We start from the raw sequence: 19360 nt of genomic DNA, 5'->3' as shown, positions 1-19360 counted from the left end.
AAATTTTTGGGTAAACTATCCGTTTAAAGACAAAGTGAACAAAAACCTTGTGGATTTATGTAACAAGATCAGAACTAACATGTGAATAATAATAAATAACTCAAAGTGTTCTTTCCTTGTTCAGGTTTACATTAAGCATTTTAGTTTTGATTGACTATACTTTGTATATAATATAGTCATATAAAACACTTTACAATCATTTTTTGTAGTACCACAAAAGTTCCTTGACTTATTTCTCCAGTGTTCAAACATCACAACATGCTTCATTGTTACACAACACAAAAGTAAACAACTTTTTTTAAAAAAGCTGCCGTTTTGGCAAAATAATACTACTAATGGAAACTATAAGAAAAATGCATTCAGTCAACACCAGGTTAAAGAATTTCATAACACTTATAATTAGGTTATTTAAAAAAATATTTAATGCATATACCAACAATGAGCAATGTGTTTTACGGCCTTCTTTAGGAACATTGTTCACTGTTAGTTTAGGTTAACTAATATAATTAAATGAATTTAACATATGAACCTTATCATAAAGTATTATTGATTTTTAAATACTAAACGTTAGCAGAAACTTAAAATACTTGGAAAAAGTAGGGTTAGTTTTTCAATTAAGCTAAACAAATAATTTTGTGTTACAAATGATCCTTACGGTTCAAGTAAACATCTGCGACACAGAGTTTGCTTTATCAACGCACTAAGATCTCAACCTGCAAATTCCTGCATTAATTTAATTTTAGTTTATACTCATCTAGTCAGAAATAACTAAAACACTATGTTTAATGTTTCTTTTTATGGTATCATCAGTATTTTCAAGCCTCTTGAGATCCATTATTAGCATAAAAGTGACCTATTAACCTTAACAGCTGTGGATCTTTATGAAAGATGAGTGATGCAAACAAACAAATCCATAATCACAACATCAGATAGCTGCACAAGATAAAAACTCTACACAAACTTTACTTAGTTGAAAGTTTGACAAAGATGCAGTACTACATCTTTAATTATGCAATTTGTGTAGTGTATGTGAATAGCAGACATTTTATTTCTTGGATAAAAAGAAAAAAAATATGCTAAACTTCAGTTAACATTGCAATGATGAACTTGCATAAAAATAAATATAAATAAATTAGCTTTGATTCAAGACATCAAGATATAAAATAACCTTGTTGGCTGCTCTCAAAATCCTAAAGGACCATGTTTCTAAACTTAATAAATAAAAATACTACATCTATACAGATCATGTGACAGTCCAGCTGTGCTAGGCTGTTTTATGACTATATACGAAATACTAGAAATGTGTACCGACTTTGTGTTCCAGTTTTCTGCAGCTGTGAAATCCAAGCTGGAAGAATAGTGATTAAGGTTTGATTGCAGTTTAGTTGAATTTTGTCTCTGGCAGTCATTTTCTTAGCAGCGGCGAGGTGAGTTGGGGTACTTGGCCTTTAAATTCTCCTTAAAGCTACGGAAAAGGAGGCGGTTCTTACGGTTTTCCTCATCTTTCCTACTGTGGAACTCACCGTGGACCTTAAACCCCTTGTGCACCACAAAGGCATTGCTCACCACAGAGAATCTGTAACCTGCTATGTGAAGCTCACAGGCCTACGAAGAAAAAGAAGGTCACAAATGAGTAAATAACTGAGGCTAAGTGTACATGACAATGGTGTAGTAAAAAAACAAAAACATTTACGTTTAAAAAAGGGCATATATTTGACATATACACATGCTGTCAAAAGTGATAATTACTTGCATACAAACAATTAAAATGGCAAAATCAGAGCAATTTTGTTTGGAAAAATTTTGAAGTAGGCTTATTACTACAAGTACGAGTTACCATTGAGTTTAAACCGACCAAATTTTGTAAATGTAAACTTTGTTGGAAAAGCCTTAATAAATTCCGTATCTTGAGCAGCATGCCACTGCTGTTATTTTGGTTATACTCGCACATGCCTATAGACGGTTTCATTGGACGCACGTGATAGACGTCTGGATCCGAACTTTACTTCCGGTTTCGTTTTTTTAATGGTCTGACTAGTTGCTAAACTGATCTCTTGAACAAATGCCTCGTCAAAAATAACACGTTTTGGTGTCCTAGGTAATCTATCTGTTGTTTTTTTGCTAGTTAAATAAACTACGTTTAAAGTACGTTGTTGTTATTTATTATTAGCGGAGTTTACCGGAAGTTACGTGCGGACCGCGACAGCCGCTTGTGTATGTTGTTACTGCTGAAACCGTCTATAGATTGAATTAACGAATGACGTCACTATTAACACAGATTCGCATTTACGCAGTTTACGCAGATGACATTGCAATTTTCTTCAAAACTTTTTCAAAAAGACCCCAAAATGCCAAACTGCATAAAATGAGAGGCCTCACTTATAAAATGCTGTGTAGAAACCATCCTACATTTGATCTTACAATCATTTATCAAAAATGCGTACATGTGATTTATAAACCGAACTTATGCACAGAAAATGCGCGTACCTCTTTCTTTCAGATGTGAAATTTATAAACACAAATGATCTTGAACTTGTGCACAGCTGAGGAGTTTCAGACCTCCGCCATTAAACGATGCCTAATTAATGTCATAGACATATAAAAGAGCACTTGTCAATGTTTAAACCCAATTTAGAAAAGCAAGAATGGCTTATATCGCCAAAAACCTGCAGCCACCAGATAATAAAAAGTGCGTACGTCTGCTCAGACCTTGACGTAGCGCTAAGCACTTTTTTTCACGTCAAAGATTTATAAATATGGACTTTGCCGTGGATTTTTACGTATGTGCACTTTACGATCAAATCTGTGCTTACGCACGCTTTATAAATGAGGCCCCTGGTTTCAGTTGAAAATGTTATTGTGTAAATGGCCCTTAAATGTATTGATAAAGAAAGAATTTGAGTTTGAATAGTTTGAATAACGTGAAGTTTAATTGTTTATGAACAAAAACAATTCCTGATTCAATAAAAACTTTTGTACTACAATTTCTTGTAAATAAATGCAACATATAACACATTAAAGTTTTTTAAGAATTGTCGTATTAATTCTTTAGATTTAAAACTTGTCTAACATCAGTGTCAAATTAAAAAAAATAGTTTTGTTGTGTGTTTTTAATGAAAATTCCTTGATGCTTATTTCAGGTGAGACAATATTTTTCCATGTACCTATTAAGAACAATTAGAAGACATTTTAAAAGGAAAAGGTGCGCTTTGGTTTTGAACCTAACCAAGGAAGAAAACACATAAGGTTCCGGAAAAAAAAGGCTCAGGTGTGAAAACACACTGAAAGGCAGGCATGTGATTTTGGACCAGTACTGTGTATGGACCCATATACACAGTAAGCATCAGCGTAAGCATCCCCACACACTCACCTGACTGATGCGGTTGAAGCCATATTGCCTGAAATTCTCATCGTAGAGAGGGACAGATCGAGCCCCAATGTAGAAAGGCTCCCATGGGTCCACCCAGTTGATCGTAAATGCCACCTCCAAAGGCCCCGAGCTTTTGATAGGCATATTGACCCAGTGGGAGTAGTTAGTTGGAGCCTGACAGCGAGGGCAAAGTTCATCATAGAACGGTCGCACCTCCCCAACCTGATAGAGCTGCAGCAGCTCAGATTTTGAAGCAGGCATCTTCCGAGTGTGTCTGATTTCGAAAGCAGGAAGCACGAGGACTTCATCCACAGCCGGTTCTTGTTTCATCAGCAAGGTCACAAACTGGTGGTGTAAATTAGCACTGGGCATCATGTCTATATCTATCACTAAGATGTAGGCAGCATCTGTGCCACTACGGGCCACGTTGCGGAGAAGATTGTTGGGATAGGAGACGTTGCCACCGATGGCGTAGTTCTTATACTTGTCTCGATGAGATTCAAGTTTGGCGAATACACCAGGACAACCTTTCTCCTCAAGCCCAATGAAATGCTCTCTGTCCTGCTCTGGAAAGCTGGCCATTTCCCCCGAGTGGCAGACGAGATGGAAGTCCACCAAAGCCTTAATCTGAGGGCAAAAGTGGCTAAGGGCATAGACGAAGGCTGTGGCAAACTTGACATCTTGGTTATGGGCGAATATAGCCACTGACAGAGGATTCTGCCATCGCTCCAACAGTGAGTCCAGGTGATGAAGGTTATTAATAGTTGTATGGGTGGCCAAAGCAAGGTGATGAGATCTCGGATCTGCGCCCGGCTTCTGATTGGTCGAGAAGTCACTTTTGATTAGGTTCTTATATACACGATATTGTCCGCTCCCATCAAAGATACCACCGGTGGACAACGAGTATCTGAAATGTTCTCGTCTGGGGTTTTTCTCTTCTTGCTGGGATGTCTTTTTGGAGCCGAAGAGCTCTGAATACTTGTAGCGCTGCTGTTTGCCATGCAGTTTTGAAAGAAAAGACAGATATAAAAGCTGCAATAGTGCAACAATAAGAAGAGCACTGAGCACCACTTTAAAAACGGAACATTTTTTGGAGAGATGCATTACAATACTTGCTACTTTTCAGTCAATACAAATGAAACAGATCCAGAGACAAAGTGCTATGCTGTAAGTCATCCAGGGTTAGCCAGTGTGCTGCTATCTGGCTATGTATCCCGCGTGCATGCATCAGACAGGACTTGTATTACAGCAAGCTGTAGTGAAGTTTAGCTTGTTGACAATATTTCATATAAAATTCAGTTACATGTTTGGTTCCGTGCGAAATAATGCTCGTAAGCGAGAAGAGATGAACGTTCTTGAAGATCGGACACTGCGCATGTTTATTCGATGCATGCTTACCGTAAACACTCTACAAATGGCTCTAATTAAACTTTTAGTAACTTGGTGTTGTTGCATACGCGTGCGTACTATTCTGTATACACACATAATCGCATTATAAACCGACAGGAATGCCATAAATAAGTATTACGAAAAAGAAAAGCACCATTAAAACAACAGAGACGGAAGGAGTATGGATGAAACGACATCATTTGAGAATACGCCGTCATGAGACGAGGTGGCCGAGTGGTTAAGGCGATGGACTGCTAATCCATTGTGCTCTGCACGCGTGGGTTCGAATCCCATCCTCGTCGAAAATCGCTTTTTTTCTTTGAGTAATAATATCTTGAAAATCAAGACTAAATTTTAATTATATTAGTACAAATATTACTATTCCGCCAAACAAAGTAGTTCCTCAGAATCAAGTGTGGCTGCAACAGAGCGCAGTTCCCAAGAAACACAGATGCACCAAAGACACAATAAAATATGTTTAAAGACTGTGTTTATTTTCATAAATCAACATTCATCTAATTTATACATTAACATTTATATCATGCAACTGTTAAAGTGTGGAATATGCTCGGAAGCATGCTTAACTTTTTCCCCGTCAGCGGTTTTTTAAATAAAGGTTGCCGCCCAGTTTTAGTTGAACGTTATCCTTCCAGAAAAATGTTCTTCTTTAAATAAACATAAAATATATCAAATGAAAGAACAGGCCTACCTTCATTTGTTCTCTTGTCACATCTCTCAAAATTTTGGCAAATAGTTGAGATAATTCCATTTTTCTGAAGGACTTTTGTTAGAGATCAGATTCAGAATTTACACGGAGATTTTAGTGTTGAGTGAATGCCTCAGTGACAGTTTTAGTTGTGTAAGATCGCCACCTAGTGCATAATAGCGGAAATATGAATTGGGGAAATATACATATTTCTCAGGGAAGTATTTTGTCTTTATCGACGAGATAACTCAGCCATGTTTATTGACATTTATCTGCTATTTACTGTGCAATTGTTAAAAAATGTATATGATTAAAGATTTATTTTCATAAATCAGTACACAGCAACAGTGGCGCAGTGATACTTAAGCTATGTAATGCGGTCTGAACCTTGGGGGGGGTTACCGAAGTATTTTATTACAGCTTAGAACCCGTTTCAACTAATCAGAATGAAGGACCAGAACTGTTCGTTTTATAGTGTAGCTTTTAGCTAAAAACTAAGGTAATTAATATACTTGTTTATTTTGCCTGTTAATAAAATACTCAAAGGACTGTTGATATTGATTCTTTGCTAAAGTTTACCGGAAACTACGTTGTTACTGCTGAAACCGTCTATACGCCTTATCTTTAGATAGACGTTTATATTGGGACATTTAAGTAGTTTTTACAAACAAACCTTACAAAAACAATTCTGGTCTGCATCTTGACACGAAACAACAGCACTGATATATGTTAAGAAACGTAAGTACAAAGCGTTTTTAAGTTAATTTAAAAACACCAGCTTATAGCATGTTATGTGTTTAAGTGTTCATTAATGTAATATAAAGCAAACTAGTTATTCGATAAGGCGTCTGTGGGTGCTAAAGAGGCAAGACTGTGCCCCCTTCAGCCCATCTGTATTATGTCATTTTTTAATGCATTAAACCAGGGGTTCTCAAACTTGTGTGTCATCTGGACCCCTTAATCTAAATTAAGTACCTACTGAGATTTTAATAGCAAATATTTTAATAATTAAATAGCACATTTACCTTTCAAAAACATTTTTCATCCGTTTTAAATTTTTCATCAGTACCCTGCTGAAAAAAAAAACATTACATAAAATTCTAATGGCTTCCATTAAAATACCAATAGGAACCATTAGCTTTTACCATTAAAACCACTACACTGTAGTGTATTTTGGGCCATATTCCATTAGAACCAATAGGTACATAAAACTTGTGTCCATTTAGCATGACATAATTTGTCTGATCTATTGTAGTGTTGTGCAATGGTCACATGACATGGAGATTAAACAAAGTAAATATTTTTGTTAGTTTTTTCCCCCGCTATTTATTTACATTTTATGATTTTATTGTATTTATTTACGAACCCACTTGCAATTCCCCCGCGAACCACCAGGGGTCGTGAAACCCTGCCTTGAACAATGATGCATAATTGTGCATTTAGAAAAAAAACCATTTGAAGTGATATACTTACATTTGTGTGAATTTAGTGGCAACACAACATACAACACTGTAATGAGATCTTGCTCAAGTTTGTATTTTTAATTCATTAAACAAAACAACCACAAAAACATAAAAAGTGTCGTCCATACAGGCATACAGTTGTGACGTAATAAATGACTGAGTAGGGTCATGTTCAACAGTCCTGGTATGAGTCAGTCAGCAGTCTTCACTGTGATAGTCAAGAACAGCACCAACAGCTATACATTATTTCTTCCCGAGTGCAGAAGAAGGTGAAAGTCAAGAAAAAAAATAAGTCAGGCCCATTGAAATTCTGAGTCGATCATTTTGAATTATGTAATTTTATGCAATCCATTTAAACATGGCACATAATGGACTGAACATGAAAGTAAACATGCAGTTGCAATAAAACCACAAAAATGAGAATATGACTGCAAATGTGAACTGGTATTTATAATCAAACTGGTATAGGATATATGTGATGTTCCAGAATTGTAAATATACAAAATGCGCATAAAAAAAACAAGACTTTCACTCTCTTTCCATGTACAGTGACTGGCATATCTAAGACAAAGTCATAACATGCCCTCTTAGTCTCTCAAATATTAAAGCGCTGACAAGCACAATTCCTAACCAGCTACTAAAGACTACATCCATTATGAGACAAGAACTCCAGTGCCACCTTTAGACCCTCCTCCTTCACTTTCTTTCGCTTGACTGGCATCTGCTTTGCCCTGTTTGTCATCTTCTCCAACTAATCGGATATTGTAACGTTCACGATATTCTGTCAGCTCCCGTCCTTTTGCCTGCATCTGCGTGTTAAGAGACTCCACAATCTTCGAAATCTGATAGAAAGATGATATCATCACACACAGTAGCCATAAACATTTTTAAGCTTAAACCGCAATAAAAATGACAAAATGTGCAAATGTTCAAGCAAATTGTTACCTGTTCTTTATTGTTTTCTAACGCAGGCAGTACTTCTTTGACAGTCCTCTCCACAAGCACACCCCCAACTAAACGAAAGCACTTTCTTGAGGGATCTACTTCCTTTAGTGTGTCAATCACAAGGCTGAAGAGAGGAAGGAACTAGCATTAGACCAAGAAAGTACAAACAATGTGTGCATCTTTAAAAAAAAAAAGTGTATTAGGAAATGCACATTCGTCATTTGAACCATGTTGGTTTAACAACATAGCTGATGATGTCACATGGGAGGTGAAGTACTAATTAATCTGTGCAAATAGATTTAATGTCAGATTACTGCTGTAAATAACATATTGCATCGGAAGGCTGATTTTGATATTGTGATTTAGTTGTTGTTTACTCATCCCAGGGATATAGAATGTACTACATGTTTTTGGCTTTTTTTGTCCAAAAGCATGTTCAACGTAAGTCTACATATTATAATAACAAAGAACTATGCTTCTAACTACAGGTGAAGAGCTGTCTTTCAAAACACACAAGTTTGCGATGCAGCTTGCGAATATATCGTTTGAACTATGGTTTCGGGAAACACCAAATCCTTGACCTTCGCCAGTAACAACGTAACTTAGAATTGTAGTTGGCTAACGATGCTTTTGGGAAACGCACCCCAGAATAGAAGATATTTAATAAATGATGTAACATACAGTTGACAGTACCCATTGACTTCCATAGTATTTGTTTTTCCTACTATGAAAGTCAGTGGGTATTGTCAACTTGTGTGGTGGCCATAATTTATCCTATTTGGTGTCACAGAATAAAGAAACATATACAGGTTTAGAACAACATGTAGGTGGGTGAATTAAGAAATAAAAACCCAACATTAGCCCCTTTCACACATAAAGCATTTCCCAGTAGTTTTTTAGCAAATGACATGATTACCAGCATTCTAGTGCTAATCTGTAAAAACACAGAAATCTGCTGCATGTGTATTTGATATATTAACAGTAAAGGTTACGCCTTTATGTTATCTTCTTATATGAGATTTCAAGTTATATATAGGCATGCCCTATTTTTTTAATTTACCACAATGATCTGTACAATTTAGTGCATAGCAAGAGGGTGCAAGTACTGCAACATGCTAACGCATAATAGAACCAAACGTTGTTGCATTTACAACACCGTAACTGCCGTATGAAATCAAAATGTACAATTCTTATATGTACTAATGCAGTGTTTATTATAAATCATTTATCTGTGCATTTCATTATTTAAAAAAATCATGTGCCCTAATAATCTTTAATCAAAATGGTAATCTCCTCCCCTCCTCTTTACTTCCTGTCACGAGGAATGGCACGAGGGCGGGACTTGTTTCTGCCCCCAAAAAGATTGCAGGCCCAATTTCAACAATACAATTAGTTCTCAATGGATGACCTCAAGACCCGCCCCACATTTTGTCATCACGACAGTGAAAAGTCACAATCCATGGGAATTACCGGGAATATATGGGAATTAACAGGAATATACAGGAATTAACTGGGAATCAACTGGAAATTAGAAAAAAAATGGACAGCTGCCTGTAACAGGGAACTAAAGTGTAGTTTTAAAAAATCTTGCCACATAATTTTGTTTAAAACAACAAGACTTAATGCAATTTCAGTTAAATTTCTACCCTGCACATTTCTTAGTCACATGCACACAGTTTACTGAAGGGCCATTGAGGCCACACCCCCTCTGCATGTACTTGCATTATTTCATAACATGCAAAGATAATTTATTGATTTCCGCATACAAAATAATGTCAAAATTTCCATATTTGCATGTATTCTTGTAAATTACATACATTTGTTTAAAACTTCCTTGTGCTGTGTGTAAGCTAGTGTACAACAACATTATACCATTGTAAAGACAAATACACTGACTGAGAAAAAATTAAGATAATTTCAATGATAAAACTAGTATAAATATATTTGATCTATGGTATTAAAGGCAGGATAGGCAGGAATTATCTAAAAAAAACTTTTTTACAAATTTGTTTAAACTGTCTTTGTATACCAATACATAAGTAAAATGTAAGTACTCTGAAAAAGAGAGTATAAAAATCGAGTGTCTGTAGACTTCTCACGACATTTTTCCATTCACTCCACCCCCTCCATTCTGGGTTTCTTCTAAAGCCCTTCTAAAGTATTTCTTTAAGGTTCGACTAGCAAATTCCAAAATGCGTTTATACAGTAGTTAGCTAGCTAGCAGCCAGTAAATCAGATATCTAAATGTAAGTTAACACTATTATACACATATTTAAAATTTGTATTACCTTGCATGCATGCATGTTTGCTTACGACCACACAAAATGTTTATTTATGCTAGTATATAATTGTTGATAATTTACATTTCCCTAAGTTTCCTTCCAAATAGTTCCCATAGATTCCTGGAAAAATTCCATAAATTCCTGTTAAGTTTTCCAGATTTATTTCCCATAGAAAGTTTCTAGAAATTTGCCCCTTTGCAACTCTACTTGTGGGCAATATCAGGCATGGATTTGCACATCAAATTTTGACCAGAAATAGTACACTATCCGGGTATATTAATGTGCAATCGACTTACAAATTGTCATTTATTTCCAATTGAAATGGAATTGGAAGAGGAAAATAGCAGGCGCGGCTTGTGTTTTTCACTGTAAATTGATTGACAGGGAACAAATGATATCATTGTTAATCCAATATAATAGGAAATATCTAGGCGCAAATAAGCCACGTAAAATATAAATAACAATAGTATTTCATGAATAGAGAAAACAAACAGACCTGTGCTCATTGATCTCCATATCAAACTCAGCAGCCTTGGATGCCATACTGCGCTGCTCTTGACGCATCCTCTGGAAAGTAGCCACAACCTAATACCCACACAAAATATACATTAATTATGGGAAGTGGAAACAAAATATACCAGTATATATTTTTCTAACCACCATTTTCTCAGGATCATGATTCATTTTGCATTTAAATCTAAAGAAAAAACACACTTAACTGACAAAACAATAGAGGCATTATTACAATAATGCACATTTAGGAAGTTCTGCTATTAGCATGGCAAGAATAGTGGCAGACGTACACATGATACACATTCCTTATATAGACAACCAGGGACTGTACTTCCTCCTCATGAAGGGAGACACTACCTTCACTTAACTACCACAATTTGTTGGCGTTTATAGATTTACAGCATTATGAGCCGATACATTTTCGCATACGAGAACAGAGGTTTGCACTGGTGCATGACACCTTTACCAATTGTACCGTTTAAAAACACAATGATATGCACACGTTATACTATACGACCAACGTAGAGTCGCTGTCGTGCAGCTATGTTGTGCATCGATTTGAGAATTCCCGATTTGACGCGTAAATAAGATGTTAGTGAATTACTCTAACATTCCCAATGTCCCGTTACCTGCTCCGCGGAGGGAGTGGATTGCTTTCCCCCACCACTTTTACCGCTCGTGTTGTTGCTACTGTTCGCTGCCATGATGAAGTGCACAGCACCTTTCTGCTTAGGACCTCAACACGTGACATTTGCGAGTAACTGCGAACATGCCTGTCTAAAATGTCTGCGATCTCCGAACAGTTATTTAAATGAGTTTTGTGTGCGATTTATTTTTATATGAAAACCAAAAAGTCAGGGCACGTAAAGGGATCAGGGCGTACACCAGCCGATTTATTATTAATCATTCACATAATATTAATTTTTGACATCAACAATTTAATTTTCACTAGTGAAAAAGAATTTGTGATGGCAAAAATGCATATACGAGTAATGCTGTACTTGATTTGAATAATTCGCATTTTACTAGTGGAAAATGTAATCCCTTATGGGAATTATTAGTAAAAGTCATCGCAGTGATGCTTCTTACTCCTGTCCAGTCTGTGGCGGTGATGATGCGGCGAAAACTGGCTTGCCAACCTCTAATAAATAACAGAAGAAGAAACTAATCCAATCAAAGACAACATCCGGGTTGCCGTTTCTCAATCCCGAGGCTGCTGCCTCCGGAGGTCGCATATGCAGGCTGCAAACGTCATAAAGCCTGGTTTATTTAATTTAACTGAGCATTACATTCGCAAATTATAAGCACAATTTACCTTTAACTAAGAATAATAGTCAACTTTATAATTGTTAATATTATGACACAAGAAATTCTAAACGACGTATGCAGCCTATATGCGACCTCAGGAGGCTGCAGCCTTTGGATTGAGAATCGGCCATATACGAAGCTTCGAATCAATTCACTGCTTCGAAGCGAAACACATACATGATGGCGACACTTGCTGGTCAAAATGTGTAAAGGGCCAAACATACTGTAATGACACCTTCTACAAACAATTGCAAATCCATAATATGTTCACAACATATGCTTTCCATAATATACAAATCATTACATGTCATTAAATATTAGCATTATTGTGGTATGTAGGTGATTACATAGACCTAAACAATATTGTTTTCCAAAATCTCAAAATGTTCCCAAACCGGCATCACTCGTTTTGGATGCGATATATTCAAAATGCGCATAAAATCATGATGATGAAAACATGGCTACTGATTCGAGTTCATTTTTAGACCAACGCCCCCTTGTGGTGAACCATCGGAGTTTCGAAACAGTTATGGCGTATAAAATGTATGTTCGACTTCATGTGGCGCTGCAAGAACCGACAGGCGGATGACGTTGAAGTACCGCGAGAGCGAATCGAAATTACAATTCTACGTATGATTTCTCGAATGACTCTCGCGGTACGTTGACGTCATCTGCTTGTCGGTTCTTGCAGCGCCACATGAAGTCGAAGAAGCCTAAAGGCTCGCTAAAATCACGTGACTTGGCCAGTTTGAATGGAAACACGCACCGATCCCATGATTTGAAACAAATGATTCGTAAAGGTTTCGATTCAAAGCCTCAGCAGCACGCATTTTATGTCCCACTTGTATCTTTAAATTTGTGTTTCGCCAGTCGCCACTAACTCAAATAATGTGGTTAATGTTTATTTCCATGCGTATTGTGCCTAGAATGGCTGGATGATGTGTTTTCGCAATACGCCAGCAGTGAGATTAGTTATTAGCTTGGTGGAAAGTGCAATGGGTTTAAAGTGCAATCTGTATTAAAACAAAAACGGTTCTATGTTATGTCAAGACTAGTGTTAACCGCATTGAGGGGACAACTACCACCGGGTCTCTTTGCTTTGAAATTCTGGAGAGTGCAAGGACAAATCAGGTACTGTTTCTCAAATATACACTAGTCAACATTCGAAGTGGATCAAAACCTTTAATAAAAGTTTACATAAAACCAATCCCTAATACCCATTCTTGTCTTAGGACAACAAACCTTTTTGATCCATTTATATAGCTTTTTATAAACAACACTTTATTTACATAAAACTTGACTTTGCTTAAATTGATATGTTTACTTGATAGTACGTAGCATATTTTCAAACTGTATGCTTACAATGAATATCATATGGTCTAATGATTTGTTACTAAAGATGAGACGTTATTCCAGATAAAGCATGTATTGAAAGAAAAAAATGTGTTGGTGTTGAAGTTACTGATTAATATAAAGAATATGCATTCTTTTGAAATGTATTGTAAAAGTAATGTTAGCATTTTTTATTTTACCTCACTATACTGTGCTCTCATACCATTTTTTTTTTTCATTTTGTCAGGATGTTGTCATCACTTCCAGTAGCAGCAGTTTGTCAAATGACTTCCACCCCAGACAAAGAAGCCAACTTTACAGCATGTAGGCGATTGGTTGAGCAGGCTAAAGAGGGTGGAGCGAGTATGGTCTTTCTACCTGAAGGCTTTGATTATATTGGCTCAAGCAGAGAGGAGACGCTACAGCTTTCGGAGAGCCTTGATGGTGACATCATAACCCGCTACACTCACCTGGCCAAGTAATTTCATGTTTGCTGAGAAAATAATGCATTTGCTTTAAACTGTATTCTTTTACCAATGTAAAATTGTGTTTTGATAAAGATGAAAGATTCTGGTTTGGCATTAGACATTAGGATTTGAAGGCATAGTTGGGTCCAATTTTCCTTTAACCTCCAAATACGTGGTGTGTCCACATACGTGGACATCACATTTTTTGTTGTTTGCACCATAATACTTAATTCTGTGTAACTGGAACCTGTTTTAGGAGGTTAAATTGGATGCCAAAGAAAGTTAGTTAATGTCTCTGTCAATACGAATGACAAAGTATTCAATTCAAGAAACACATTACATGAGTTTTGTGTCTTTTAGAAAACTGGATGTGTGGTTATCTTTGGGTGGATTCCATGAAAGAGGTCATGACTGGAAAACTGACCAAAGAATTTATAACAGCCATATTATAATAAACGGACAAGGTACCCATTTAATCTTTTTCTTAGTTCCCTTATTTGATACTGTTTCCATCGAAACTCGCTGCTGTTTTGTGGTTCTGTTGTGGTTGCTAGGTGGTTTCCTGGGTGGCTCATGGCACAAATGCTTTTTGAGTGTATTTTTTATTACAGTTTTTTCCAATTGCTAACACACAATTTTGCAAACTAGTCTGGTTTTATCAAAAAACTTAACACAATTTACAAAACCACACACCCAAATAGCAAAATACCACATATATCCTGCAAAATGAAGCACTCCAACCTAAACTACATATAACATTATCAAAATCAAACTTTGACACAAATTGGAACACACTTCATTCATATTACCAGATTTTTGTCTAACCAACTACACACAGTTGGGCATAATGAAAAGTGCACTTTTCTTTAGTATGCTTTGCCATAATACTAAAATATGTATTAGATTGTTCACATGCACAGAAATATTTGCAGATACACACACATGCTGTTGAATTTTTTTTCACCAAACAAGTCACAACGCCCCGTCCACATCACAGGCAATATATTCCCTTGCCAGACATCGAGGGAAGAAGCGCCTTATCCATCCCTAAATTGCACCAACATCGATCTCATCACATGTCTCTTCCATAGCCTGCAAAAGAGGCATGCGCACAAAGGGCTGCTGGTCATATAACTCTTCTATGGGGTTCAAAAATGGCAAGTATGGTGGGAGGTATTGCACGATAAATGTTTGGTAGTCAGCAAACCAGCTTTGGACTGGGGCTGCACGATGAAAGCTCACGTTGTGCCATACTACAACATACCGGTTTCTTTGGTCTACATCATTCATACACTCTAATGGTAATGTTGAGATGAGAATGTTGTGGAGTCTTTCTAGAAATGTGAGAATATGGGCTGTGTTGTATCAAGGTTGGCATGACGGTGGAGGACACCATCCATATTGGAGATGGCAGCACACATTGTGATGTTCCCACCACGTTAGCCAGGAACATCTATAATGGCTCTGTGGCCAATGACGTACCTGTGGTCTTTTCTAGTGCTTACATCCTGATTGAAGTGTTAACAATTAACCATTCAGGTGTTTGGGCAGGTGGCACATATATTGGCCATTTAGCTCGTGTAGTGTCATTTTGAATGGTAGTGTTTTGAAAAGGCAAACATGTGACTTTATGTCAGATTGTGCAGAGAACCGTGTTCAGTGCATTTAAAAAGTGCCATTGTGAACTGCAAAATGTGTGTAAAGCAGAAAATGTGTTTAGACTTTTGGAGACTTGAGAAGAGGTGTTGCTCTCTGTGTGTCAGTTTAAAAAGTTGTGCTGTTCATGTCATTTTAGTGTGTTAGCAATTGGAAAAAACTGTAGTATGGTGCCATAAGTAAAACCTAATAAAAAGTAAATGTGCTCTGTTTTTCTACCCCCAGGTGAAATTGTGTCTGTGTACAGGAAGGGACACTTGTTTGATGTTGAGTTAACAAGTAAAGGTGTGTCCCTTAAAGAGAGCGCTTTCACTATATCTGGACCCCGCCTAGTCCCTCCAGTACAGACACCCATCGGAAAGGTTGTAACAGAACAATCATAGCACAACAAGTAGTAGAAATATACCTTAAAAGTACATTTTTTTAATACATAAGCTTTTTTAATGATTTATATTTATGGTAGGTTGGCCTTGGTGTCTGCTATGATCTGCGTTTTCCTGAGCTGTCGACAGCCCTGCAGAGACATGGTGCAGAAATCCTTACATACCCTTCAGCCTTCACTGTGGCAACAGGGACTGCACACTGGGAGGTACAACACTGTCATGACATCATCACCAATTAATGCAGTATGATGTTACAGTAGGTTTTGTTTTTGGCATGATGGTTTGAATATTAATGAAATTATAACATTTATTTGGTCCAAACTTTCATGAGTGGAAAACCCAATAAATCTTTGTTTTGTCAAGATTTTTTATTGCATATAAAAATAATGTACAGTCTGAAGGTAAAAGGAATAAATAGGCTCATTTTCCAGCTCCCAGGCACAATGATATTATGCAGCAGCCGAAAATAGTCCCCTTAATAACTTTCAATAGCAGGGGACTATTTTCGGGCACTGCGCAATATCATTGCGCCTCCTGAAGCCATGTTACGGCAGCAAAGTTCTTGATTATTACGCCAGAATGAGAGTATAGTTCCTAGCCATATCTGCCTAAAAAAATCACATCTTTTAATTTTCTGTCGGTCTTAGTACACGATAACTACAGAAGAAGTTTCAAATAGGAAAAATATCGAAACTCTTTGGTTATTTTTTAGCACAATGCTATATGGTCTAACCAGATTCAATGGATTGTGCTAAGCTAGGCTAAAAGCTGTAGCAGCAGACCCGGAGATCGGCTTAATGGATTCTAAAACTGTAAAAATCAAATGTTTAACTCTATGGGAGCTGGAAAATGAGCATATTTTCGAAAAACATGGAGTGTCCCTTTTATACTAAAAGCGAAATAGATCAATGATGAATGGTCTGTTTATACCAAGAATGTAAAATTTGAGTCCTATTAAGGAAAGACTGTTCATTTGACCATCTTGGCAATTTTGCCGTACAGCTTTTTTCCAGTTACACAAGTTAAGCTTTAAACTACTTAAATGGGGAGAATCTAGAACCCCTCCCGTGAGGTCAAAAAAAATCTGCATCGCATTTTTCATACGCATTTCCGCTTGACAATGTAAAAACAAAAATGGGCAGAGTTAAGGAGCTATATTTATTAACTCAAGCTGCACTGTCCAATTACTCCATCACTGCTGATGTATCTCCAACAACGTACACAACAAGCAGCTTCTACTTCGGCTTTTGCCTTGAAACTGTAACATGCTTTCCCATGGACATTGCCTACTACTAGCGATCTGGATGTGTAATTGCATGTTAATGTGAACAACGATGTTCTAACCTACGGCGTAGTAGAGTCTACAGAGTAGGTCCGACGCAAAAGTATAAACCACCGTTAACCTACGGTGTAGATGCTACATAAAAGTTTCATGCTTTTGACCTCATCGCTGGGAATATTCATTGGGCTGATTGAAAAACAAATTTGCTCCTGTACAGTAGGTGGCACTGATCGACAACCAAATGTACTTCACAATGTGTAAGGTGCATCTTTTAGCTGATAATGTTTTTAAATGTTTATGCACAAATGGTTTATTGTGTTACTGTGTTTTTAATCAAAAGACCTTCAGATTAAAGGAATAACTTTACACTTGATAAACTGTGTGATTGAGTTTCTGGATTTTATTTTTTATTTTTGCAGGTGCTTCTTCGAGCCAGAGCAATTGAGACACAGTGTTTTGTTATTGCTGCTGCACAGGTTGGGGTTCATCATGCCAAGAGGACATCTTATGGACATGCTCTAGCTGTGGATCCATGGGGCGTTGTGCTCGGGGACTGTGGGGGATCTGATGTAGGCATGGCTATGGTTCAGATTGACCTGCAGGGACTACATAACGTCAGGAGAGACATGCCGGTACAACAGCATCGAAGAGCAAAGGAGTATTACTGCAGCTTGGATTAAATTGACTATACATAATACACTGAACAATATTATAAACGCAACACTTTTGTTTTTGACCCCATTTATCATGAGATGAATTAAAAGATCTACACAAAAGGTTCATTTCTCTCAAATATTGTTCACAAATCTGTCTAAATCAAATTAGACAGAATGATTATTGCACAGGTGTGCCTTAGGCTGGCCGGATTAAAAGGCCACTCTAAAAATTTGAAGTTTTATCGCACATCACAATGCCACAGATGTCGCAAGTCTCGAGGGGCCTTGCAATTGGCCTGCTGACTGCAGGAATGTCCACCAGAGCTATTCTCTGTGAATTGAATGTTGTTTCTCTACCATAAGCCGTCTCCAAAGGCGTTTCAGAGAATTTGGCAGTACATCCAACCGATCTATCTTGCCAAAAACAAACGAAGCTGGGTTCCATCCAAACGTCCATCCAAAATTCGCAAAAAAAGAAAAACAAATACGAATTAGGTGTGTTTTCATCAAGTTGTTTGAGTGAATAGGGGGTGGTATTGGTAATCTACAGGAGTAACCAACAGTAAACAAAACAAGGAATGCTAGGAAAATGGAGACAAGACTGCATGTAGACTGCAGGCACTAGTAGTAAGGGCATTAATATGACATCAAGCCCCATATGTGGTGAAGACAACGTCAGTGGAAACAGCTAGACGGTCAGTCCCTTGGGTTTAATTTTGCTAAGTCAGAATTTATTCAGTAAATTAATTTCCATCTCGCATTTACAATGCATGCGTCAGCCAATCAGATTGCCTTATGCAAATAACCTAGTGCGAGCCAGCCAATTATGTTTATGCAAGACCGGAGCATGTGTTGTGAACACTGTGATTGGCTGTTGGCCACGCTTCAGCCAAGCCTGAATAATTTTGTTCAGTGTAAATATGTCATATGTTGTATTTATTATACATTATTATACATACATCAAGGTATGATTATGATTGTGCATAACCTTTAACTTAATAAAAAAAAATGCTTAAGTGTTGCAGGGTTGAATGTTCTAGGGGTGGTTTGTCAGACAGGGCTTAAGCTTAGTTCCAGACTAACTTAAATGTTTGTGTGGTCTTGTTCGAAAACAACTTGCTCCAGGCCTAGTCCTGTCTTAAGCTAATCCATGTCCGGGAAACCGCCCCCTAGTGTGCATTTGGATAAAATTGAATCTTTAATCTCAAATAAAAAATAAACTAAATGATTTTCTGTATATATTTATGGATTTTACATGTATTTTTGAAAAATGCCATAGAACCATGTTAAAAATATGGTTATAACATTGTATGGTACTTTTTTGCCTGAGTATTTGATCAGTTCATGAAATCTTCACATTTTAAACCTAAAATATTAAAAATGCTTAATATTAACTGCATTTTGGCTTTCTTTGTTTGTTTATCCTATTGTTCGTTTTTAAGATATTATTTATACAAGGAGCATTTAGCCCAAAATCCTTTTGGTGGACAAAGAGTATTTCATTTAGGGCTGGCCTATACTGCCCTATAAAGCCAAAGCGGAGTAAAGGCATTTGGTCAAAATTGAGTTAAGGGTTGAAATGGGCTTTGCGAGATCAGTTGTGTCTTG

At 37.0% G+C, this 19360-nt stretch overlaps 3 protein-coding genes and 1 non-coding gene across 4 annotated transcripts; 2 read left to right on the top strand and 2 right to left on the bottom strand.

Annotated features, from left to right (window-relative positions):
• Window positions 1–808: 808 nt before the first annotated feature.
• b4gat1 (beta-1,4-glucuronyltransferase 1) lies at window positions 809–4985 on the bottom strand. Its single transcript, XM_055195207.2, has 2 exons — window positions 3371–4985; window positions 809–1605 (listed from the first exon to the last, which is right to left on the bottom strand). Exons 1-2 carry the CDS (start codon window positions 4472–4474, stop codon window positions 1414–1416), a joined length of 1296 nt encoding a protein of 431 aa, XP_055051182.1. The 5' UTR covers window positions 4475–4985; the 3' UTR covers window positions 809–1413.
• On the top strand, window positions 4980–5061 carry trnas-gcu (transfer RNA serine (anticodon GCU)). The gene has a single exon. It is a non-coding gene; the product is annotated as a tRNA-Ser (tRNA).
• Window positions 5062–6980: 1919 nt separating this feature from the next.
• pfdn2 (prefoldin subunit 2) lies at window positions 6981–11455 on the bottom strand. The gene is made up of 4 exons (XM_055195206.2): window positions 11298–11455; window positions 10652–10740; window positions 7874–7997; window positions 6981–7770 (listed from the first exon to the last, which is right to left on the bottom strand). The coding sequence occupies exons 1-4, from the start codon at window positions 11370–11372 to the stop codon at window positions 7582–7584; spliced, it is 477 nt and encodes a 158-aa protein (XP_055051181.1). The 5' UTR covers window positions 11373–11455; the 3' UTR covers window positions 6981–7581.
• A 1309-nt stretch (window positions 11456–12764) lies between these two features.
• On the top strand, window positions 12765–18973 carry nit1 (nitrilase 1). Its single transcript, XM_055195204.2, has 6 exons — window positions 12765–13107; window positions 13556–13786; window positions 14136–14239; window positions 15657–15793; window positions 15895–16020; window positions 17516–18973. The coding sequence occupies exons 1-6, from the start codon at window positions 13019–13021 to the stop codon at window positions 17774–17776; spliced, it is 948 nt and encodes a 315-aa protein (XP_055051179.2). The 5' UTR covers window positions 12765–13018; the 3' UTR covers window positions 17777–18973.
• The last annotated feature ends 387 nt before the right edge of the window (window positions 18974–19360 follow it).

Source organism: Misgurnus anguillicaudatus, chromosome 23 (genome assembly GCF_027580225.2).
Source record: "Misgurnus anguillicaudatus chromosome 23, ASM2758022v2, whole genome shotgun sequence".
Taxonomy (NCBI): Eukaryota; Metazoa; Chordata; class Actinopteri; order Cypriniformes; family Cobitidae; genus Misgurnus; species Misgurnus anguillicaudatus.
This window is presented reverse-complemented; position numbering and strand designations above follow the sequence as displayed.